General features: G+C 54.8%; 7 protein-coding genes and 1 pseudogene across 8 annotated transcripts; all 8 read right to left on the bottom strand.

The window, feature by feature from the left end:
* Positions 1-1,338: 1,338 nt before the first annotated feature.
* LINJ_32_3230 (putative protein phosphatase 2A catalytic subunit) lies at positions 1,339-2,265 on the bottom strand (the record flags this gene model as incomplete). Its single annotated transcript, XM_001467960.1, has 1 exon — positions 1,339-2,265. One exon carries the CDS (start codon positions 2,263-2,265, stop codon positions 1,339-1,341), a length of 927 nt encoding a protein of 308 aa, XP_001467997.1.
* Positions 2,266-5,006: 2,741 nt separating this feature from the next.
* Positions 5,007-5,996, bottom strand: LINJ_32_3220 (putative chaperone protein DNAj; the record flags this gene model as incomplete). The annotated part of the gene is made up of 1 exon (XM_001467959.1): positions 5,007-5,996. One exon carries the CDS (start codon positions 5,994-5,996, stop codon positions 5,007-5,009), a length of 990 nt encoding a protein of 329 aa, XP_001467996.1.
* Positions 5,997-6,682: 686 nt separating this feature from the next.
* LINJ_32_3210 (conserved hypothetical protein) lies at positions 6,683-9,010 on the bottom strand (the record flags this gene model as incomplete). Its single annotated transcript, XM_001467958.1, has 1 exon — positions 6,683-9,010. One exon carries the CDS (start codon positions 9,008-9,010, stop codon positions 6,683-6,685), a length of 2,328 nt encoding a protein of 775 aa, XP_001467995.1.
* Positions 9,011-11,522: 2,512 nt separating this feature from the next.
* LINJ_32_3200 (conserved hypothetical protein) lies at positions 11,523-14,150 on the bottom strand (the record flags this gene model as incomplete). The annotated part of the gene is made up of 1 exon (XM_001467957.1): positions 11,523-14,150. The coding sequence occupies one exon, from the start codon at positions 14,148-14,150 to the stop codon at positions 11,523-11,525; it is 2,628 nt and encodes an 875-aa protein (XP_001467994.1).
* Positions 14,151-14,899: 749 nt separating this feature from the next.
* On the bottom strand, positions 14,900-16,111 carry LINJ_32_3190 (conserved hypothetical protein; the record flags this gene model as incomplete). Its single annotated transcript, XM_001467956.1, has 1 exon — positions 14,900-16,111. One exon carries the CDS (start codon positions 16,109-16,111, stop codon positions 14,900-14,902), a length of 1,212 nt encoding a protein of 403 aa, XP_001467993.1.
* Positions 16,112-16,954: 843 nt separating this feature from the next.
* LINJ_32_3180 lies at positions 16,955-17,651 on the bottom strand (annotated as a pseudogene). Its single transcript is given in 2 exon segments — positions 16,955-17,398; positions 17,400-17,651. Coding segments are annotated over 2 exon segments (696 nt in total).
* Positions 17,652-18,774: 1,123 nt separating this feature from the next.
* On the bottom strand, positions 18,775-19,098 carry LINJ_32_3170 (conserved hypothetical protein; the record flags this gene model as incomplete). The annotated part of the gene is made up of 1 exon (XM_001467955.1): positions 18,775-19,098. The coding sequence occupies one exon, from the start codon at positions 19,096-19,098 to the stop codon at positions 18,775-18,777; it is 324 nt and encodes a 107-aa protein (XP_001467992.1).
* Positions 19,099-21,002: 1,904 nt separating this feature from the next.
* Positions 21,003-23,282, bottom strand: LINJ_32_3160 (conserved hypothetical protein; the record flags this gene model as incomplete). The annotated part of the gene is made up of 1 exon (XM_001467954.1): positions 21,003-23,282. The coding sequence occupies one exon, from the start codon at positions 23,280-23,282 to the stop codon at positions 21,003-21,005; it is 2,280 nt and encodes a 759-aa protein (XP_001467991.1).
* Positions 23,283-24,264: the final 982 nt, after the last annotated feature.

Here is a 24,264-nt window from a genome sequence, read left to right as displayed (position 1 = left end):
TGAGGCACCTCGGGCACAAGCCGGAAACATACGCATGCATGCGGGCTGAGCAGCGGAGATCAGTGTAAAGAGGTGTAGATGTAAAAGGAGAGTAGAGATAGACTCTCCGAGCCGTAGCATCAGCCTTCCTCGTTCTGCTTCTTGTAGATTCGTGTGTGTCCGTCGCTGTCATGGCAGGCTCTCTCCATCTTTCTCTCGTTGCACCCCTCTCTTCGCCCCCCCTCCTCTTTGGCCCCACTGGACACATATACACAAAACGAACAGTAGAAGGGGGCAGTGCCCACTGAAGAGGTGATATTCGCTCAGAAATGCACACAAACGCACAGCAAACCATATGGGGGCACACAAGCATGTACGGACGCAGGAGGCCTCAACGACAGAAGCACGGCAGTCACAGAGGAGAATCAGTGGCAGAAGAGAGAACGACAGAGAAAACGAGAGAGTTCCCAGAGGCGCGCACAGGCGCGGAAAGCGAGGAGACCAGCAAAGAGGAAGGCGGCACAAGGTCGAGCGGGAGATGGTGTATGATGGAGAAGACCTACTACATTCATGTGAGCTCGACTCCTTTGCCTTTGCTTTAGAGACCTGCCCCCAGCCCCAGCCCTCACCTCGAGCCCCCTCCGACAGCTTTGCTCTCTCGCGCCACCCTGGGTGGCACTGCTGTGGCTCTGCTCCCTCTTTCTTCGTGCCATCATCTCCTCCACACAAAAACGAAAAGGGAAAACAACAGCATGCACGCATTATGCACACACTCGCATACACACACAGATACAAACATCTCAGGAGGCACGCCGCCACAGACAGTTAGATAGAGAAACGCGCAGGCACGTCTTCCGCCACAGAGAGAGAGAGAACCAAGTCATGCACGAATAGGCACTGGGAAAAAAAGAAGAGCAACGCAAAAAAGGGTAACGAAAAAATGAGGAAAACGGGAGGAGATCGACAAGTTGTGAAACACACACACAGGCACCGCATCACACTCGCTCCCCCACACACACGCATCTATCAGGGGTGGCGTGCCATCCGTGATGAGAGGCAGGGTCTTTCTTCCGCTGCATGAACGCAGAGGCGACAGGCACGGTGCTGTCTGCGTCTCCCCCATGGCACGATAGGCTACATGCCTCTCCATCACTTTGCTCCCCCACCCCCATCCCCACACACACTCCTCCTTTCCCGTCCCTATCACACACTCTCCTCTTTCGGCGAGGCGATCGATGGGCGAAGTAAAAAGAGAGCAGGAAGCGAAGCAGCGGCCGAAATGACTGCAAAACCTCACATGAGATGGAGGCGATCACAAGAAGGGGAGAGAGAGGGAGTAGCAACGAGACGTGGGAAGCACTATAGGAAGTAGGCTGGTACCTCGTTCCGCTGACCAGCCTCGCGCGCCTCTGCCGGCGCAGCCTCAAAAATCTTGAAGTTCTTGTTCAGGTGCTCGTCCAGCTCCAGAATAGACGCAACGTTACCACAGCGGTAACAATAGTTGGGCGCCGACCAGACCGTCACAAGCGTGTCATTGAACATAGCCTTGTATCCCTCCATCACCAGCTGATGGGAGCGACAGATGAGGTCTAGCTTGTTTGTCTCGTTGAACTGGCACACGACATCACCGCCGAACAGGTAGCCGGCGCCGCGCGGCGACAGGCCCCAGCCGTCAATGTCCTCCGGATCGGACCAGAGCAAGTCGCACATGGCGCCCTCGTGCGGTACCTCGCAGTTACGGCGGATGGAACGCATCTGGTCCACCGTCTGTATCGATGGCGACAGACCAGCGTGCACGCAGAAGATCTTCCCTTCCACGACGCTCGCTAGGGGCAAGAGATCGAACACGTCAGTGCAGTAGCGCCACACGTTGATGCTGCCGTACTTGCGCAAGCACTCATCGTAGAAGCCGTATACCTGTGTAATTTGGCGCGACTCGTGATTTCCGCGAACCAGCGCAACGCGACGAGAGTACTTGATCTTGAGTACAAGTAGTAACAGGAACGACTCTACGCTGTGGTAGCCTCGGTCTACGAAATCGCCCATGAAGACGTAGTTTGTGTCCGGGATTTCACCACCGACGCGGAAGAGCTCCAGGAGGTCGTAGAATTGGCCATGGATGTCGCCCACGATGGTGCACGGAGCCGGGATCTTGTGCACGTTCTCCTCACTCGTGAAAATCTCCTTCGCCTTCAAGCACAGCCGCTTCACATCCGCCTCGCCGATGTTCTCGCACCGGTTGAGGGTGGCGAGGTGCTCGTCAATGTCCAATATTTCTGTTAACATGTCGCGTGCGAAGACCGGGTGAAGAGGGCCGAAAATAAAGCGTCCTTCTGTCCTGCAGCAAGCCAGAGGAAGCGAAACGCGGATGAGCGAGCCCCAAGGCAAGGGTTCGTGAGAAGAGCCACTTGCGTGAGGGGGGGGGAGAACGAAAAACGTGCGGCGGCTGGCTGACCGATGTGTATGACAACACCACCAGGGAGAGCCAGGGAATACCAATGTATAAAGCAAAGAGCCACAGCAGCCCTAGGATGGAGGTGCGCCGATCTTGGTCACTCACAGGAAGCGAGACAAAACACTCAAAAGAAAGCACACACACACAAGGGACGAGGGAAGTAAACCCCAAACTGCACAACCAAAAAAAAAGGTAGAGACGAAAGAGGAGGGAAAGAGCTGTGGTGGTGGGACTGATGGGAGGGGGGGAGGTGATGATTGGTGAGAGCCAATGGGGAATGCGAAAGCAGAGAACAGGGAGAGAGGAGTAAAGGAAAAAAGTCCAAGACCCACTACACCTCCTCTATCTTCACGCCTGGTGGTGGATTACCGTTCGGTTGAGGTTTCGCTCTTTGCGTCAGTACGCTCTGCTTGAAAAGAGAGAAAAGGGAGGAAGCTCTTCGAGTGCCTTCGCCGAGATCCGGCAGAAGAAGACTTGGTAGTGAAAAATGCAGTAGAAAGCGAAGAAAACGAGAGATAACAGAAGTGGATCACGACGAGAGAGGCAGAAGAGAATAGACACGAAGGTGTGCGAAGGATACCCGATCAGAGAGAGCTGTAAGAGTGAGGATGAAAGAGAAAGAAGATAGCGAAGCAACCAAAAGGCAGAAAATGGTAGAGAGGAGGGGGAAAAGATGCAACACCTTCGACTCCGAGATTCTCCGTTTCTGCTCTTCGTTTCCCCTCTTCAGCTCTCTCGCTGATGCTTGCTGTGTGTGTGTGTGTGTGTGTGTTTTGCCTCTCCGTTTGGCTGTCGCTCTTGTTTCACCTCAAAACTCCTGCTCTCCTTTCGTTTTGCTTGCTTGCTTTCCCTTTGTCTGTGTGTGTGTGCGCGCGCGTGTGCGTGTGTGTGCCGAAAAATGGCTTCGCTTGTTTTCGCGTTTGTGTGTGATGTATTTCTCTCCTTTCTCTGCGCACTAAAAACAAAGAGGAGAGGGGGAACACCAAAGAAAAAAAAAACAGATGTGTGGCGGTGGTGACGGTCCAAGAGGAGAGACAGAAACTGGCGCCATCAAGGAAGAAAAACACGCAAGAACAGCAGGTAGAGAGCAAGGGCATCGAATGAAGGAAAGGTGTCGAGTAATCTGGATGACGGAGGAGGATAGAGGAGGAGCATGCCTGAGATACGCTGTGCGTAACGAGAACGATGAACAAGTTGATTTCGTCTTCTTCTCGCTTAGCTTTCTCTGCCCGTTGCTCGCCGGCTGCAATTACCGGCGACGGCGCAGTCGAAGCGTGAGCATGCGCAAGACGACGCTTTCTTGCTATCATGCACACTGCACAAAACAACACTACACCGAAAACCCATGTAAAAGTCATGGGCGGCCTTGGGGCCGAAGGTTTTTCCCTTTGTTCATTCGACTGCTCCCATGTGGGAATTGCATTGACACGTGGCAGTTGTTCGTGGGCCAAGATCTCTGTTCCACCGCGATGGCAATAATATACCTTACATGTGCATCGCGGTGGGAAGGGGCAGAGCGCTCTAAAACACCCCTGGGACGCAGCTGAGAGAAAAGGGAGCCGTTTGCGCAACCCGCAGAGAGAAGAACATCGTCGAACTTGATTAAGCAAGCGCAGAGAGACCTGCCTCAGAACGTGCGTACGCGCCTCTACAGCCGCTCCCGACTCCTCAGCTGTTTCATTTTCTTACTACGATGTTGAGGCGCATTTTTTACAGTAGGTGCATGGCGGCAGCGTACATATGATGTGCCTTTGTGCGTCCGAGCGCTGGAGAGCTCGGTGTGACGGCATTTACAGGGAAAAAAGGAAGCGCGAACGCAAAGAAAAGGCTTAATCGCTGTACATCGTCCCAGTAAGAATGAGCGCCGTCGGCGTAGCAGTAAAGACTTATACTTCAAAAAAAGAGCTTTCTCTCACCGTGTCCACGCCGCCACAGCACACACGTTGAGCCCCGCCCCGCCCGCCCCGTCAGAGACCCATCGCACGCCGCGAAGCAGCCGCGCACACGCGTGGCAGCAATGCGCCAGCTCAGGCATGCGGGCAGCGTCTGCGCCCCAAACACCTCCCGCCCCCGCCTCGCAGGCTGCCTCACCGTCGCCCCCAGCCATGCTGACCGCCACGCGATGCATCGCCCGAGGTCGCTCAGGCTTCCCTACACCAGCAGGCAGTGCGAGGGCCGGGTGGGACACGTTCGAGTCACGCTGACACTCCGCCCAGCATACGGACGGCACAGGCGTGCGCACAGTGGCGGATCTCTCCCCAACGCAGCGCCATCCAGCACCTCACCGCCGACATCATTAGCGATAAGTCGCTCTGGCCCCCCTACGTCGTAGGCGCCTGACCCTGCCACCATGAAGGGTGGCTCGGCGCCGGCATGTATAAGGGGACTGCCAGGCCTCTCCACCGAGTGGGTGCTGCTGGGCCTTGATGCCGCGCACCGAGGTGCCGCCCTCCCGTCATCACAGTTTGAGAGAAAGGAGAGGAAAACAAAAATAACTGCTTATCGATCCTCTTACCCACGTCCTGCCTGTCCTTTCTTGTTCCCTCAAAGAAAAGGTGCGGTGCGGTGAGCATCAGTGGTGTCGGTCGTAGTTGCCCAAGGCATCGGCCATGATCGCCCCCTCCAGTTCCCCGTGATCCATACTACCTCCTTCAACGAAAGTGAGGTAGTCATAGTTTGCATACGCCTGCACCGTCGCACTAATCGTTTCGCTGTATTGAGGCTTCTCGCAGTGCGCCCTGACAAATGGCAAGCTAGTGGTTTGCAGTTGGCGGCGTCGCAGGGTGGCTGAGGCGCTGCCACCGCTGTAGAAGCTGCTAAGACTTTCGGCTCCGCTAGCTTCGCTGTGAGCGGCGCGATAGTGCGACAGCATGTGATGCTTCGTAGAGAGGCCGTCGCTCACCGCTACTTTGCCGCTGCTTGAGTTGGCAGGGCCGATTCCAGGATTTCCATAGAGGCGCTCTTCCTCCTCCCGCTGCAGCTCAGCCAGAACCTCAGCGGAAGTGCGCACCTTGGGTGGTACTGTCTTTGATAGGTCTACAGTGGCGGAAGCATGTGCATGGGCTGCAGAAGTGGAGCCTCCGCAGGCATGATGTCGCCGGCGGCGCGCCTGCTCATACTCCGACTTAAAGGCCGGATTCTTGGCATCAAACTCTGCCCTTCGCTTCATCTCCTCCTCGCGCCTCAGCTCAAAGGTAGACTGCACCTGCCGATTGGCCTCCTGAGTCTGTCGCACGCGGTCCACAAAAACACGCAGGTCCTCTGGGCTCAGCTCCACACCTGGGTCCATGGAAGGGCAGCAGGCACGCGCCCTCGACTCGAGCTCTGCACGCAGCGTGCCGCTGTCGTACAAGGCACGCTGCTCTGGGTCAGAGAGAATTCCATGGGCAAAGCAAACCTCTTTGAAGACATCCGACCCTTCTGGGTTTTTGTCGGGGTGGTAGAGCACCGCAAGCCTATAGTAGCCCTGGCGAATCTCGCGCTGCGTGGCGTTCCGCGAGACACCGAGGACCTCATAAAGGGCAGACGTGCCTCTCAGTGCATAAACGCTGTCGTCGCTCATCTAACGGGCTGTCCTCTTGGGCAACAAGGAATGAGAAAGAGAAAGGATGTGCTGCCGAGCCACTACGGAAGCACTGTGAGGTAAAATGGCAAATGCGCGTCGAAGGGGTTGAGTGTGTGTCGACCGCAAAGCGGCGTCGCATAGGGTGGATCGAGAAAAAAGGGGAGGGGAGGGGGCGCAGCTGAGTGCGCCTTGGGGCTTTCGGTGCTCTGAAAGAGACCCGAAAGGTGCGAACGCACGTCTGCTGAAGATCAGTCGTTTGAACATGCGAGGGGCAGTGGCAGAGACGAAAGGCGACAAGGAAAAAGAGGCGGAGATGGAAACTGAGGTGCACATGAGGCAGAGGCCCTTCGTTCGTATGAGGGTATCGCGCTTCGAGACGGTAGTCAGCGGTAGCACGCTGAGCCGACATATTCGCTTCTCTGATGACAAAGGACTATCACGGCAAGCCCTCGTGAAATTTTCAGCCCTCCTCGCGTTCTTATAGTTTCCATAGCTGGTGCTTACTGCACTGGGGATACACACGCGTATTTTACCGCCTTGAACTCTTTCTTTCTCGGCTCCGTGAAAAAAGCCGACCGTGGCGATGCAGCCGATGGTCTGAAAACCTAGGCAAGAGAGGCCGAAAGAAAGGCGCTGTACCGGCACTGCACACAAGCATACACACGTGCACAAGTGTGTACACCCTATGCGGCCCAAAACCCGGTCTTTTTCGTGGCGCGGCCTCTGTTCTTCATGGTCCGCGCAGAGTAGCTCTTACCACCGAACCCTTTCTGCTTGAGATCACGCATCACAGCCCCGCCTTTTCCGGTGCCGCAGGAGCCAGCGAAACCCTGCACCACGCTCCGACCCTCAGACCTCCCTAGCCACGGACACATATACCCCTCCGCCTGCATGTAGATCGATCGCTCCTTTCGCTTCCGCTCCACATACTTTGCAAGGAATCGTTCCTTCTGCTTGCGCGCTGCAGAGCGAGTGAGACGCCCACGAGCCTCCATCAGCTGTGCCTGCACTTCCTCAGGAAGATGCGCTGCATCGCTCGTCTCCATGAAGAGATCGGCCCCCGCATTGCCCTTCTCTTGGTCTGCCAGAAGTAGCTCCTCGTACGCGCCAGCGCCAGACTTGGTGGCAAAATGGGCGAGCTCATCGTCCTTGCTCACAGCCAGCTGCTCCACGGACACGGAAATCATGCTTCGCGGGATCAGCGTTCCATCAATGGCGGTGACGTAGTGAGCATCTGGGTCGAGCATTGCGGGGAGCGGAAGCGCTTCGAGAGGCCGCTCCTGCAGGAGCACAGCGTCAACGCGGTACGGCGGCGGTGCCGGAGCCTCGTCTGGCACCGGACTCAACGTATGAGACGACAAAGTGACGCCCGCGTGTGTACGGTGCGGAGGCGACGCTGCGTTGGCGGTCTTTTCGCCTTTGTCCCCGATGCTACCTGCAACGTCCTGCCTCGGCTCCCCCTCATCGCGCGCACGCTCCAGTATATCCTCCAAGGAGTCTTGGCTCGTCTGCCTCTCGCCTGCGAGGAGCGGCCGCACGCGGAAGCGCCGGCCAGCGCACACGTCAGCCGCGCCCGCCTCGGCATTGTGGTCACCGCATTCCTTCCATCGCGCAGGAAGGCCCCCCACACGGCTTACCGATGCCGTAACCGTGTCCTGCTCTTCGCTGGCGCGCAACAGGCCTGCGACATCGCCTGGCAGCGGCAGCGACGTTGCAGCAGCAGCCGTCGAGGTAGATTCGCAGAGATAGGTCGTGGTGGGAAGCACTTTTTCCGCACGCTCTCGTTCTGCAGCATCGTGTTGGCAGGCTGCCCTCAGCCTTGCGACGCTCTCCAGATGGCACACCGCCACATCTTTGGCGGAGAGGCGCCGCGCAGATACGTTGTTTTCGCGAAATCGTGCTTTCATCTCCTCGTGGTGCTCTACCATGCGTGCCAATGACATGTTGTTGTTCTCGGGAACCACGAACGACTCTACTGGGTATCGCAGCTGAACCTCATGAATACGATCAGCCGTCGGTGGCGCATAGCTCAGCTTGTGCATGTTGCGAAAGGAGAGCTCCTCTGAGTGCAGTAGGTCTTGCGTGCAGTAGTAAACGATGTCGTGCTGCAGCAGCTCCAGATTACGCGAACGGTTTGGTTGTAGGCGGTTCGCACTTACGCCGAGAATCGGTACTTGATCGGTGCCTAGAAACTCAGACACTTCCTGCATATTGCGTGCCACACCGTCTTGAGGCAGGTTCGCGCGCGTAAAAAACCCCTGAACGTGTGTTTCTGGTCGCCTGACCCTTGGATGTACGAAGCCATCTTTTCCTACTCGATCAGCCGTCCGCTGCTGCTCGGCGTAGTGGCGCCAGTGACGGTCGATCTTGGTGAGCACGACACTAAAAGGAATGCGTTCCCGGGAGAGAAAAGTTAGAAGCTCCTCATCACGCGGCTGGAAGGACACTGGCGTCCGCGCCGAGGACTCCATGAGCCAGTATACCCGCTTGAGATTACTTCCGTTGCGCAAGGCCAGGTAGCGGAACAGAATCGAAAACGCGTTGGCCTGCTCTGCTAGACGCTGCCCCATCTCACGGCCTCGCCAGCCACCGTAGCCTGGCGTATCCACCAAGAGAAGCGCGTCGCCCACGTTGAAAAACTGCAGAAGTCGCGTAGTGCCGGCAGTTGCCCCGGCTTTGCCCAGCCGGTGATTATGCAGAAGACACGAGATAAGGCTCGACTTGCCGCACCCTGGCTTCCCAATGAAGCACACTTCAGGGAAGGAGTGCAGACCTTCCGGGAGAGCCGTCAGCATTTCCACATTTTTCAAATGTCTGTTTCCTCGGCCAAACACCTCATTGCTGAGGTTCTCGAGAGCCTCAGCGCGCTCGATACTACCCTCCCATACTTCGCCTAATCTCGAGCTAGCGGCTGCCGCCACCGCTGCAGTGGCAGGGGTGGCTGCGGCGCTTTTCATTGCGCGATACGAAATGCGCGGAACACCACGAAGAAGCAGAGAGAGTTGCAGCATGTAGAAAAGGGCACAGAGGTGATAGAAGTAGTAAAAGACACCCAAAATAAAACGGCAGAAAGCGTATGCGCAGAAAAAAGGCTGCAGCTCCCACAATCCTTGGTTGCCGAAGTGAGTGCCGTGGTGGGTATGCCTCTGTGTGTGAGTGCGTAGAAGCTGACGCCTTCGACTCGCCAACCGACTGTTGCCCAGCACCGAGAGAGTAAGAACGATAAGCCCCCTCACCTCGTCTCCGCACCCATAACGGAAGGCTTTCGCACGATCGTGGGCGAAAGGCAACGTGCGACAGTATCACGACACTTCAGCTGATGGATTGCTGCATCCCTTCCGAGAACCGCAACGAAAGAAAGGTGGGAGGTGATGGGGAGAATCAACGATATGGCACAAGAAGCCTGAAATGAGAGGAAGCACCGACTACCTCACGTCCGTGTGTATTCATGGAAGAAGCAACCGCCACGTAGCTGCTCAGAGAGAGATACCTCTTCAGGCGACACAAAAGCAACCGTTGGCAGCGCTTTTGAGCCCCATCGCACGGCAGCATGGTCAGGCCCAAAACAAAATCCACAACGGTCTCCCGTATAGACTTGTAGAGAAGGAGCGCCGTGAGGAAGAGTGGAGAAGCGGGTCCGAGTGACTCCAGGTGCCCCTGTCGAACTGCTGCAGTACTTGTTCCCTTTCCTTGATCTTTTTTTCTGGCGCATAGCCTATACAGACACAAATCCTATCTATAGTCACGAAAAAAACAACGGAAGACAAAATACCTTCACAAGAGCATCAACAGCGAGAGAGAAGACGAGGCAATGAAAACAATATAGTCGCACACAGACACATATTCATATGGGCAGTGCTTGAATTGAAGGCACACGTCAGCTTCCAGAGGCCAATGAGGAGCGCGTGGCCACTGGATTGCTGCACATAAAAGAATGGAACAATACATCTGCGCACCCTTGCAGCCAGCTGTGGTACCTCACGTTCCTATCCGCTTTCGTCTCATGCTGGCTGGATCTGGGAGAGATGCCACGCGGTGGGATTCGAGAAAAAAAAATGAAACGGCAACATGTACACACCCGATCCCAATGGCGGGATACACAGAATGTATAGATGCCGAGAGTGTCGCTTGTCATCGCTACCCATCAAAGACGACTCATGGCTGATACAAGAACCTTGGGTTTCTTTCCTCCTGAGGTTCCTTGATAACACGCACACAAGATCTAGTCAGCCATTATCCTCACCGATCAAGTTTCGTTTTCCCTTTTCGGCTCTGTAGAGAGAGGGAGGTACAGGAAGAAACACGTGCATTCCCTCAATCGAAAGCGTATGCGGGCGCATCCATTCGCACCTAGACATATGGAGAGCGAGAAACCATTACATAAACAAGCAAAGCGACGCTCACCAGCGTGATTCACTGCGCTTGACGGAGGGTGAGGGGAAATAAAGGCAAAAAATGCCTCTTTTTTCACCTTAGTTTGAACATATATATGAATGTATATATATATATATAACGCGGCGGATCCTCCGTTGCAAGCCACCACGTAAATCAAGCACAACCGGTTCACTGCGTCACAGCCAACAACAGACCGGAAAAAGAAAAGAAAGGGAGAGGAGAAAGAGAAGGGGAAAGTCAAAAGTTAAACACACAAAAAGAAGTACATCAAGGCAAAGGCAAATAACGAAAGAAGAACCCACGAGGAGACAGTACAGGCGAGAGACGCAAAGGATACACAAAAAAAAAGTGCAGAAAACGTAAAAACGACATAGCTTGTCCATACAGTGCGCCTTTTCCGTTTCCCTGCAGTTGCTGCTTTGCTTGCCTTTTTTTTTCGTTTCTTCATCTTTTTTTCGTCTCAAGAGAAGAGTCGATACGTGAAAGCGAAGCTTCCGTATCAGCGATACAGGGAGAGAACAAGGAAAAAAAAATGTGTAGCCGCATGCAAGAGAGGGAAAAAATGCAATGTTGCCAGCCCAACACATGCGTCCCTCATCGACAAATGCAGGGAGAGGGAGAGAGGTAGGGGAGAGCAGGGTGGAGCCTTCAGAGCCTATCAAAGCGATAATGAAAAAAAGTGGTCGAGGCATTCTACCATCGCTGCTCGCTCGTGCAGTCCGACATACAACCACATCTCACTGTGCTTGTCTAGCGCCACACTACCGCGCTAGTGCATGCAGAGAGCAGGCGAAACGTCTTTCCTCGGCCTTTCGAAAAATAAAACCGTTGAGTAGGCTGCCACGAGCGTAGAAGCACCAGGCTGCATCCCTACCTGCTTTCTCACGCGTCAACGCACACACAGATGCGACTAGCAAAGAAGTGTAGCCTTGCACTACCTGTGTTTTCGAAACCACCGCAATGGTCGTGCATGCGGCAGTGGTGGGCTCAACAAGTACAGCTGGACGTGGACGTCGATACAGGTCATCCCGCCGACTCAACCATTTCTGTGTAAGCGTGAATTTCCTCGTCCGAGTTATGCGTCTTCGCCTCGGTAAAAATCTCACCATCGCCCCTCGGCTGCGCCAGCTAGGCGGAGACTTCATGAAGCGAGATACTCATGCTCGACTCCTCGGATGACGTGAGCGAAATCTGCGTCGACGACGTCAAGGACATCGATATAGTTGGCAAAGCAGCCGCCTGAGGCGCCACTGCCGCTGACGTATCTTCCTGTCCCTTCACCTGCACCATGCGCGTCTTGGGGGCGCCCTGGTCGCCGTCACTGCGCACGGGGGTGTAGGTCACCTTCAGCATCTTGTCCGCGTCCGTCCCCTTCACCGTGTAGACCTTCGCATTCGCGGCGACGACGTTGAACTCATTGGTTTGGGGATCCTCGACCTCCCACTTTACGATCGACTCACCCTCCGTCCCGCCGCAGTACTCCACCTGAAGCTGGAGTTCCTTGCCCACGACCGGATCCCCCACAATGTTGAGCAGCTTCACCTCCGGCGCGCACGGCTCCACGGTGCCGGCGCGCTTTGCCGTCACAACCTTACCCGTTACGCCATCGAGGCGCACCGGCGTGAGCGAGACCTCGATCGAGCACCCCACATCCTTGTTGGTCAGAGTCACAAAGTTGTTGTTCGGCGACCCGATCTTTGTCATGTGGCTTCGCTTCTTGTCGCGGCGGTACCACTGGATCATGTGCGCGCCGCTCTGGCCGCCTGTGTAGTCATACTCGAGGGTCAGGGTGTGCTGCTCCATGAGCTCACCAACAATGGTGAGGTGGCTCACGCTGGGCACGGCAGCCTCGATTGGGTTGTTCAAGACACAGCGGCATGTCTCACCGACGACGCCCTCCGCATTGGCTGGAGTGTACTCTACGGCCAAGTACTGGCCCACGTCCTCCGGTTTCACTACGTACTTGGTGCCGTTGGCCCCAGAGATGGGTGTGTAATCGTTCTTGCTGCCCGCCTTGCGCAGCCACTGGTAGAAGCTGTCGCCCTCCTCACCGCCTTTGTACTCGACATCCACATCCAGCTGGCTGCCCTCGGCCAGGTTGCCGATGATCTTGATGGTTCGGCACTCCGGGGAGCAGGCGATCACAGGGTCCGTCGTCACGGACTTGGGCTCGCCCGCGGCCCAGTCGTTGCGGACAGGTGTGAATTCGGCACGGATGCGGCACCCGATATCGTGGCGAGTCACCTCGTAGCCAGCCCACGGGTCCATGACGTCCACAGCCACCTCATCGCCGCTTGGCGAGATGCGGTACCACACGAGAGACGAGTTGCCCTCGATGCCGCCGAAGTAGTCTGCCTCTGCCGTCAGCAGACCACCCTCCACCGCCACCCCGGTCACCTCGAGACGTGGGCACTGTGGCGGGGCCGGCTTGGTCGGCGTCGAGATGTCAAAGTAGAGGAAGGAGAACTCACCGTTGACGTAGGCCAGCACCTCAACGCGCAGGCAGCAGTTGATGTCCGCCGTCGTCGGTGTGTAGGTGAGTGTGTTCTCGTCCTCAATCACCTCATACGAGCCGCTCGGGGAGCTGCGCATCCAACGGATGTGGAGGATTGTGTCCTGATCCTCCTCCTGCGGCTCCAGCTCCGCCACCTTGTAGATGTTGCAGAAGCCCTGCTTGTACTTGGAGGGCATGCTGTTTGCTTCAGACACCTTCTCCACACCGTCCACGATGTAGCGGTATTCGTAGTCGCCCGCGGGGAGGTACAGGGTTGTGTGGAAGTATACCTCGTCGCCCTCAACGCATCGCTCGAGGCTTATCGGCTCCGTCCAGTTGTTCATGGACCCCACCACGAACACCTCCGAGGCCTCGCCGGACACCTTGAAGATGACAGGGTACAGGTAGCTGGACTGGAAAACTTCCGTGGTGCGCTGCGCGTACGGGCGCACATCCTGCATGCACAGCGACAGCGCCACTGGGTCACCCTCCATGATGTCGCCGCCCTCCTCCGAAACAGGAGCGAGGTTGATGGAGCACAGCTGCAGGTACTTGGCATCCTGGCGGTTGCGCTGCATCTTCACCATGAAGGCGGCAGCGGCCTTCTCCGGGTTCTCGCCCTCGACCGTGAAGCCCTCGCGCACGCAGTGGACGACCTTGCCCTTGTACTTATCTGCCTCAGCGCGCTCCTCGACCTGCACCGGGTTTCCGTCCACGGAGACGAGGTTCAGCCCGTTGACCGCGATAGCCATGGAACGGTAGTTGGGGGCATCTGTGATGGGGTTGCCCACCAGGTTAAGTGTGTGCAGGTTAGGCAAGGTCGGGTAACTTTCGAAGCTCGTGATGTTGTTGAAGTTCAGCGAGAGCACGCGCAGGTTCGGCAAGTTCTCAAGACCCGCAAACGAGCTGATGGCGTTGTCGCTGAGGCAGAGCGTCTCGATGGCGGCAAAGTTGGAAATCCCGGCGAGGGTGTCGATCTTGTTTCCGGTCATGTAGAGGTGGTGAAGATGGGGCGTGCGCTTCAGGAAGTCGACGGCGCCGGTGATCTCGTTGATGGACAGATCAAGTACGAGAAGCTGCTCCATCTTCACGTCACAGTCAAAGCTGATAAGCTCGTTTTCGCGCAGATACATGTACTCGGCATCGTAGTGGTCCAGGGTCACCTCACGCACGCTGCGGAGGTTCTTGCGGTTCATCCGCACGCCGCTCGGCTTGTTGGCGCCAAAGGGGCCCATGCCACGTCGGCCGTTGCGAGTCGACATCTTCGGTTACGACAAGCACCTGGCAATGAGCTCACACACAGAGACGGATCGACAAAAACGGAAGAGGTAGCGGTGCGTCGGGGTGTGTCTTTGTTCTGCCTTCTTGTTGCTGATGATGGTGCAGAGGAGGTGAGGCAGAAGAAAAAAGCGATTGCGCAGACGTTGTCGCTTTAAAAGATGGAAAACAAAAGAGGAAGAGGAAATGCGAAGGCCCTCGTTATTTCTTCGTGGATCTCAGACAGTGCACGCGTGTATGGGGGGAGGGGAGGGAGACTGGGAAAAGAATGGGAAGAGAATGGGAGAACAAGAAGGGAGTGGGCACGAGAGTGAAACGAGAGAGGAGGGAAAGACAGGGTTGCAGGGGGCGGGTTATCATCCTCAGGGTGTGTTCAGCGATGAAAGCGATCGCATCTGTCTCGTCCTCGACTGGGACAGAGAGGAAACTCTCTTCGGCCACCAATGCGCAACAAAGGCAGAAGACACCACTCGCCAAGACTTCTCACAACAAAACACTCTCACTGGCACAGTGTATATTCTGATTGGCTTTTTTTTTTCGCCATATTTTGAACCTTGGAGCAGCTGTCGCTGAGACAGCGGTACGTGATGAGGAAAGCGCAAGAGAGCAAACACAAAACAAAAGATAAACGCCAGTGCACTTGAGTGAGCAAATAGGAAAGCAGCGGCAACATTGATGAAAAGAGGCACACTAGACAAAACCGTGCAGGCGCGGCTTCGTTCCACGTTCGCCGTCACGTGCTCATGTCGTTCAGTAACATCTGGTTTGTCTCGTGAGTCATGGAGGCGTTGTGTGCGCGAAAGGACTGCACGACACTGCCTTGCTGCGGCCGGTGAGACTCCACGTAGGCGGTATCGAACGAGGTTTTGTGCACAAGCTCCACTACGTCCGATGCTGAGATGATGCCAACAACGCTGGCAGCGTTATCTGGGCTCGTGAGCGCGGCTACCTGGAGAGGAGAAGCACGGAGGTAGTCCAGAAGCAAATTGCACGGCGTGTCTGCGCTGTACCGAGGCAGCGGCAGGAGTGGGAGATCCCGGATGCGAATCGAAGCTCCTTCCTCGCAGTAAGCAAAGAAGAGCAAAAGCCGAAGCTCCAACACTTGCGTGACGTTAGATGGGTTTCCGACGTCGCTGTACACGGGAATGTGAGTTAGTTTGTGCGTCACCATGCTCTGTACCATCCGCTTGCTAACAACGGCGTCACGATGGACAGTGAAAGTTGCCCGAATGCTCTTCTTCAACACAGAGGACCCGACGTACTCCGATAGGCTCAAGACCCCCAGCATTATTTGGGTCTCAAGCTGGTGCATCAAGCGCGGCTCTCGTGTGTCCAGGCTGCTCTCGCGCGGCGGCGCGGTCTCGTCGTCATCGTCTCCATGGATGCCATAAAGCTGGGCGGCTCGATATCGGACCACCTCGCGCAGCTGGCCACGCTTGAAGGCGACACCTGATCGGCTCCCAACGCACCAGTCTAGCACTTTCCCAACGGGCCACGATATTGGTGCTGTGACTACCATTAGCACCAGCACTAGATAAGCCAACGCTGAGCCCAGCGCCAGTGCGTGATGCGTGAAGACTGCTTCGGGTATGATCTCCCCGCAGACGACCAGCAGGATCACGGACATGATGACTGCCTCGACGGGGGAGAAAAGGACATTGAACAACAGCGGCAGCATCTCAGTTGCGGCGGAGTCGACAACGACGAGAGTAACGAGTACCCAGTGCGGATTCTGCAAGACGAGCAGCAGCCGGCGCGCGCGTTGCCCCTCCACTGTCTCCGATCGCTGTGCGAGCACCTTCAGCCGATCCTTGTCGAGCGAGAAGACGCTGATGATGAGGCCCGCCATTAACCCCGCTAGCACCACCAGCGCCGTGATAATCACCATCAACGTCCAAATCGACACGTCAACCGGCACACCGAGTACGCTGTAGCCGTTCGCCATCGGGGAAGTGTGTGAGACTGTGTACATGAGTTTTGTTGGAGATGCTTATGTGCGTGTGAAGAAGAACGCAGAAGTTAAGGGCGCAGCTTGCGCTGCAGAAGATGGCGCTAGGGCACGGCAATCTAGGCCACGATACCCTTTCTTGTTCCTTCTTCGTTCAGACCACGCACAATGCACCTCTTCGCAAACTTTCCCAACGGCGCCAAATCGGTGCGTTTGCACCTATGCCCACACATCGGCATCGTTGCGTAAGAGAAACAGCGCGGAGAGCAGGGGAGAAACAAGATGTAGAAGAGAGGGAAAAATGAGATGCAGAACAGAACCAAGTGAAACGTCGTGTCGTGAAGCCCGAATCGACACTGAAATGTGCATCAGTGCGTACCTCGGCCCGTGAAACCTTCGTGAGAGAGAGACGATGAGGCGGCCCCGAGACGAGAGAGAGCTCATCCGGCACTTTGAACTTTCACGCACCGAGTCACGTATGCCTCCTTCGGCTGAGTTGTGCTCTCTTTTGACACTGTAGAATCAACCTGGCCTCTTTCTGCAAGCAAAAGAAAACAAAAGAGGGTCTTGATGCTCCATCCAAGACACAAATCCATGAAACCAAAATAGAGGTGCCCAGCGAAATACGCTCTTTGAGGCACCATGAAGGAGGAAAAAAACTCCCACGGCAGCTTTCACTGAGTACTGGTGTAGAGGAGACGCTTCGCCTGTGCTTACAGCAATGCTGAGTCGCTCAGCCGAGTCGGCGCGCCGTACTGACCTCTTATGTGGAGGAACGGCTGGGATTAAGGCGAAACAGACGTTCAAGGTGCTGGGTCGGCTGATCACATTTATGGGCTACTGGCCCATTCTCCAAAACCTCTCCATGAGCGCACCATCACCCACATCGGCGACAGCCTGCGCGGATCCGTCTCGGCTTGAAACGTCGTCTCGCGAATCTACCCACTGACGGTGCGCAACGTCAGCAGCCCAACCTACCTTGTCACCAATCTTGCTTGTGAATGCAGCGCCGGACGGCGCAATGCCTTGCAGGTGAACAAAGACCTTAGTGGACGTGGTGCTGCCTTTGAAGCGCTGAAGCAGCACCAGCTGCATATTTCCAACGCACACACCCTCAGACTCGGATCGGTAAATGAGCACGATGACCATCTTTGCCATGAGGATTTGCGTCACGTTTGCTGAGGCGTCGGCGTTCTCGTAGACTGGGATGAAGTTGTATCCCTTGGCGAACACCTCTGCAATGACGTATGGAAAGAGAAGGATGTCGATGTGCCACTTGTACATTTTTTTCGATTGGAAGTTGTACCATGTCTTTCGCGGTGCTCTCTGAAAAACCGAGCACGTTGCGCATCAGCATGATCCCCTTCTTTGTGAGGTTCTCCTCGCCGTTTTCCTGGCTTTCGACGCTGTCCTCCTCCACTTCCGCGCGCTTTCCCCTTCTCTGCTCACACGGCTTGTATTCGAATAACGTCGCGCAGCTCGCGGAGCTGGAAAAAGACGGCATCCTTGTCGCCCACAACACCACCCAACAGCTGGCTTATCGGCCATGCCACAGGGGCCGTGATACACATGAGAACACGAATAAAGGGAGACAAGAAAGCGGACACCTCGAATGCATTCTGAATGAAAAAAGCCCTTGAAAGAATCTCACAGAAAAGGAGTGTGACCGCGACAGAGGTGACAATCATCACTAAGGGAAGAAGTGTCCTGAGAATCAATGGCAGCATCTCAAGCGCGAAGTCATTCCACGTGAGGAGAGCAATCAATAGCCAGTGAAGCTTCTCGAGAATCGAGAGCAGCCGCCTTGACCGCTCCGCTTCAGCCGGGTCGCCGGTGTGAGAAATGCCGGAGAGCCGAGTTGCATCGAGTGAAAAGAGGCAGAGAGCCAGCCCGGCCATGGTTCCGGCCAGACACGTCAGGATGACCAAGATGCGCGCCGCGATAGGTGCTGGCACCAAGAACGCAAGGCGAAAAAATGTTTCATGTTGGGCTGTGGAGGGAACACGTGTATACTGGTTTGTGTTTGTGTGTATGTGTTTCAGCGTATGGTGAAGTAATGTGCCGAGGTGCAGCTTATGTTTCACAAAAAGGAGCGGCACCACATTGAACTTGCCAACCCCGTAAGCATCGGATACCAGCGTGTGTTTGTTGAGTGCGTGCTGGCAGTCTATGGTATTACGTGTAGCAGAGAGGATAAAAGATGAAGAGATGGGCATGCGTGCACTGATGTCCTTTGTGGCCACGTTGGTATATCTTTCGAGTGCGTGCATGAAGCATTCGCTCAAGAAGCAGCATGGAAAAACGTAGGACGTGCCCAACATGGAGAGGAAAACGCTGGTGACGTAGAGGTAGTAAAACGCACACGAGTGCAACGTTGAAAAACACTTCAGCTGGAACAGAGACACAGGGCTGTTTGCGGGCATTCTCCTCCTCGTCACCGCATGTGGAGCAGCGCTCCGTCATTTTTTTCCCCACAAGCTCGCTCGACCCTCATTACCGACGCGACTGCTCAGCATGGCACCGTGGTCTTCCACGCCCACTGGGCCCACCTTGCTTTCAGTTGATGTACGCCAAGTTTCAGATCATTATAATGCAGCCCCACACAAACATGAGGAGAAGGTAGAGGTATCCGCGCACTCCTTGCGGCTGCCCGAGTGACGCTAAAAAATGTAGATGGCGTCGTACGCCACCGTCCACACAAGGATGTAGGTCATGGCGCCTGACAGCAATTGCTGTACAGAGAATAGCTCTGATGTGCCTTTCGGGAAGCACTTGTGCGCGTTTCCGCCGCAGCCGAACGCCATGATGGCAAAGGACGTAACGACAGCACAAGCTATGAAGAAAAAGAGGCCCCGGAAGTTCGTGAGTCCTAGAACCCCAGCTGCAATCCCCGCCAGTAGCGATCCCATCGTGCGGACCTGGAACACGGATTCGTAGTTTTTCTCCAGCACACGGCCCACAAATCGTTCGTCCTGCGTGTTCATGTCTTCTTTTGCTTTTGACTAGTATTGTGTGTGTGTGTGTGTGTGTGACTTGTGAGAAGAAAGGGAAAGGGAGGGAGCCGCAGCCAGACCGAAAAGAGGGATAGGACGACAATTCGTAGGGGCTGGAAGTGAGAAACGAGCGAGCTTACTGCCGCAGCACATACACCAAAGCGGACAACTCGATTGTCAGCCGAGTGTACAAGTAGTGCACCTTCGGAAGCTTGCTGCCGAGCCGGGGAAAGGGGCCCGAGTTGCGCAACCGAGAAAACTAAAGATTTCAGAATTGCACGTCGATTGTGACCAAAGAGACAGCTCCAGAAAAATGTGACAGCCAAGCACATGTCGGAAAAGACAGAGAGTAGCCACTACCTACCGCCCCTTGTACTGCTCCACCTGAAGCTGCAAGATCACCTCGCGCTCGCGTTGCTTCTCAAAGTAGGACACCCAACTCTTGGGACATGATTGCTCAAATAACTTTTTTTGAGCAGCGCACTCTTTCTCCGGGTCCTCGGGGAGGGTGTCAAGGCATTTGTGGAACGCGTCGCGCGTCTTGTAACAAAGCTCTCGCTTTTTGGCGCTCTGCATGGCCACTGCGACCGCTTCGGGTATGATGAGGCGAAGACTCCTATCGGAAAAGCGAGACCTAGAGGATAATCGACTTGTGCGTCGCTAAGAGAGAAAAGGCAGCGCTACCGCTTGCCTTGACCTCGGTATCGAGCTAGGGGAAGGTGATCGAGAACGCGACGAAGAGTGGATGGAAAAAGGCACAAGGATACAGGGACATCAAAACAAGCATGCAGGTTGCGGGCGAGGACGACGACATTGGTGCATTCTGCAATGCCGGGCCGCCGGTGGCGTCCGCGATGTGCAAAAGTGCCCCACAAACGCTCGTAAAGGTGCCTCCCCCCTCCCCGCGAACAGGATACTGCCTTGACTGCGCGTCTTTGGTTTCTTGTGTTTCGCTGCAAAGGGGTGTAAAGCAGCAGCTTGCTATCAGGTCAGAAGCGCCTCGCACGGCGCAGCGATGTGCAAAAAAAGGACACCTGTATCCATTTGTAGGTGCCTACCATCACAAACAGCGCACCAATGTACTTGCCTTTCAGCCGCAAGGCAGTCAGAAAATCCTCTGCTTGTGTAGTGCTGCGTACGTACTCGGCTTTGCGAAGAGCACCGCCAACGTTTTCCAACACAACTGTTAGGGTCCCTTTCTTGTGCTCCATAAGAATGGCGTTACCAGCATTTGATCGGAGAACAGCAACCCACCCACCACCGCTCAGTGGGGAGGCTAGCACTGAGCCTTCATAACGGAAGTCCTCCGACTCTAAGGAGCATGTGCCACTCCAAGTAGAACCACCATCGCACATAGCGACGACAGTTTTGCCGTCTGCGGCGCTCCATGTGCCGCTCAGCGTATGAGATAATGTATGCGAGCTGTACCAGCTCATCGAAACAGCACAAAGAACGGCTACGAGAAGAGTCACGCCAAGCGCGCTGCGGTAGAAGCTGCTCGTGCGACCAGTCCTTTCCTTCATTGCCTTTCGTGCTCTCACTGCCATATCAAGGACCTCACCCGCACAGCTACGGTACGGCAATAAGGATGACTAAATGGGGCAAAATGGCATAAGGGAATGAAACGAGAAGATATGATCAATTGATTGACTGTGCGACCCACAGCCACAGCACAGAAACTTGGTCGCACGACATGGAAGCATACAGTGAGAAGAAAAAACGAGACTGGCATCTGAGCCGACCTAGAAGCAGTGAGAGGGTGGCGTTCAGCAGCTCGTATCGAAAAGAGCTTACTATGTCACTCGCAGGTCTTGTTTGTGTGTGCTCAGAGCTTCTGCACTTACCGCCCCGCTGAAGTGGAGATCGTACCGCTTGCCCCTTTGATTTCTGCTGCATCACAGCTTCAAATTATAGAGGTAAAATGGGTAAAGCTCATGTGACGGCTCCAAAAAGCTAAAACCTTTTTTTCCACGGACGGCTTTTTCTGCTTTTTCTCTGCCAATGGTCCTGATAAGCTCCGCCAGCTCCTCCACAGCGCTGCGCTCCGCTGCGGTTCGTGGAAGTGTGCCTTTGAACTCTTCCGATTGGCCGACTTTGACTGCCTCTCTCTCCTGCCGAAGCCTTTTTCGCGTAAAAAGCTCACGTTCGCAGTATGGTATGTATTGCCTTCCCTGCAGCGTCAAAGGGGCAAGCACAGAAGAAGCAGAGGACGTCAATACAATTTCATTCATGACGCCATCGAGCCAGAAACCAGCATTGCCTCTCGTCACTTCACACAACAAGCTGGACATCACTCCTGACTCCAAAAGGTGTGCAGGGAGCGGAGTCACGACGCTGGGGTCAGCAGTTTCACTGAAAACGCAAACATTGTGCAGCGAAATGTGCAGCACTGAATGTGCAACAATAAGAGGATATGAAAGCTCCATGGGGCACTGTATGTGGAAACTCACCCCCTTCTCAACCGCTTCCAGCTCGCAATATGCCGACTGAGGGGGTAGGCAGAAGACATTCACCTCTTTTTTCTCCAGGGCAAGCCCTGCATTCAAGGGCGCCTGCTCGTACCATCCGCGACAGTTTGTAGGCGCTGCCGTGACAAGGTGTTGTCTTAGCGGAAGCCGAACTCCACTGGGTGAACTAAGGAGATAGTGCACTCTGTCCCGAACGGCACAATCACCAATTCCGAAAAGTGCCAGCTGCGCTACAAGTGCTTTTCGTGGTGTACTCGCCTCGGGCTCGAACTCCAGTCGGTACGTTTTGCAGAAATTCGCAACCGCAGCATCCACCCACGAATCAAACGCATGACAGCTTTTGATAACGTCGAGGGGAACGTTTAGCGGTTGACGAAACAAAAACGCCCATAAAATGGCTTTTCCGTCAGTGACAGTAAGCGTGTCACCGATCAGCGCCCCTTCTCCGATTCGAAATCGGTACGATAAAAATCGACCCAAAACCGTCAACTCAATTGTTTCGAAGGGAGCAGCCGCCTCAGGCGCCAGGACCCCGGCGAGACGCAGCGTTTGCGTCAGCCTGTGGTAGAAATCCCACCCTCGGCGTGAGCAAAAAATGTCGCGTGGAAGCGACGTGTACGGCTGTTTGCTGAAAGGAGAGTATGGAGTGAGAAAGCGGCGAAACAGAAGGAGAAGCACATTGGCACACTCTTGCGCCAGTGCGCTGTTGCTTCGAAAGGTTACAGGTTCTTCCAGTCGCCAGTACGACGGTTCCCTGTGCTGCATGACTCGCATTTCCTCCCATTGAATGCCGCAGCTTTTCAGGGCGATCACGCAGCGCAGAATTTCCTCCTCAGCGGAGTCCCCGATTTCGCAGAACCCACCATGCACTATGATCTGCACGTTCAGCCGGTGTAGCAAGCCATCTCCTCTCGGCATACTCATCTGCTCAACAAGCCAATAAGAGCTGCAGATGAAAACAAGAGGTGCGTTTTTATCAAACTGCGCATGGCTCCATTCTCCGTCACTTTGTACTCGTAGAGCCTCGCTGCTGTAGCTGTCCAAAATTTGCTTCTCCAAAGCTACACGCAGAGAAGGCTCTGGAGGAGCGATGAGCAGCACTATGGGTGAGATGAAACTCCCAGAACCGGCCGCATCAGTATCTTTGTCGCACAGCATCTCATGTGCGTCTACGATCTCGCCACAAATTGCATCCATCCAGTCGTCGTCAGAGAACTCTATGCAGGGTATGGAAGAAATTAGCTCATCGTATGCTGCCTTGAAATTGTCTTCGCGTGAGCGAGAGACTGTCAGCCTCAGGCTCTTTTCAACAAAAAACTGGAGACTGTCGGCGACCCTCGAGCCTAGCTCGGTGTTGAGAACGGTAAATTCGACAGAAACCGAATTCAGAAGCGCTTCCCGATCGCCGATGTGAGAATAGTAGCGAAGAATCGACGCGACACCCGCCAAAAGCAGAGAAACAAGAAACTCACAGGAGCCGTCAGACATGCTGCACAGCGTATCGATGTTGTGAACAACGAATCTGCCTACCGAACCGCTACAGCTGTTGAGGAAGAGAAGCAGCTCAGTCCATACCTTATTTATCGCTTCATTGTTGAGCGAGTTGATGTCGACGGTATTGGACTCAGTGTTTCTTGTCGACGCATCAAAAATGCTGCAAACCTCACTTAGAGACACGTAGTCTTTGCCGGAAGCCTTGAACAGCATCTGGTTTGCAGAATAGTCTGTCGTGAATATGGGAAGGGGTGCGCTTGACTCTACCTTGAGCTTTCCTTTCCTATCGGCATCCGTTTTTTCCAGTGCACGTGCTAACGCAGAGTCGGAATTTGTAAAGAAGGGAATAGATCTCGACTTTACCATTAAATGCGCCGGAAGCCTGTGCAAGCGGCAGCTTTGCACAGCTTCATAGAAGACAGCCGTCTCGACAGGCGTAAAATACGGAACATCGTTAAAGTAGCCGGTTGTGCCATCCGTTCTCTGATGCATCTCTGTAACTTTTCGGTATGTAGACTTGTAGAAGAAGACAAGGTAAGAAGGAAGAAAGGAAGGATTGAAGCTCATTATGCTCGGCATTGAAAATGAAGACAGCTAACGCGCAGAAAGAAAAGGTGCGCAAACATCAGCCAGCAGTCCACAATGCGCGAAAGGAAACCCTGTTACTGTGGTGGCAGAGCTCCATCGCACTCGCATAAAATAGTTTTTTTTTATAGCTATCGAAAAAAATCTGCAAACGAGTGTCTGTCGATAATTACCCCTGGGATTGTGGTATTGGCCGCATTAATAAAACATACAAGGTTGTTCGCCCTTAAAGTTGACGGCAGCGCGCTCAATGTTGACTCCGCTCTTCTCCTAACCTCGTCCCCTACGCAAGTGGAGCACCCATTGATCAAAGGCCACTGTGGTGGCAGCGTTCGATACACTCCCGGTTCCTTCTGCATGTGAGACCGATCACTTCTAAAAAAGGAGAGATAATCGTCCCGCTCAATAACCCGATAACGCACCCGGTTCAGAAGTTCTGTCAGCTCAGAACAGACAGCATTTGTGACAGCTGTATCGAGAAACAATACCTGTGCGACGTATTTGTCAAGATCAATGCAGTGTGGAGCTAATGAGCCCAGCTCGGTATCCTCTGTAGGTGGCAACCGTGAGTCGTGATCAACAACGTACCACTTACCAGTGCGCGTCGCCC

Source organism: Leishmania infantum, chromosome 32 (genome assembly GCF_000002875.2).
Source record: "Leishmania infantum JPCM5 genome chromosome 32".
Classification (NCBI taxonomy): domain Eukaryota; phylum Euglenozoa; class Kinetoplastea; order Trypanosomatida; family Trypanosomatidae; genus Leishmania; species Leishmania infantum.
The sequence above is the reverse complement of the archived record's forward strand: the minus strand, read 5'-3'. Positions and strand labels throughout refer to the sequence as shown.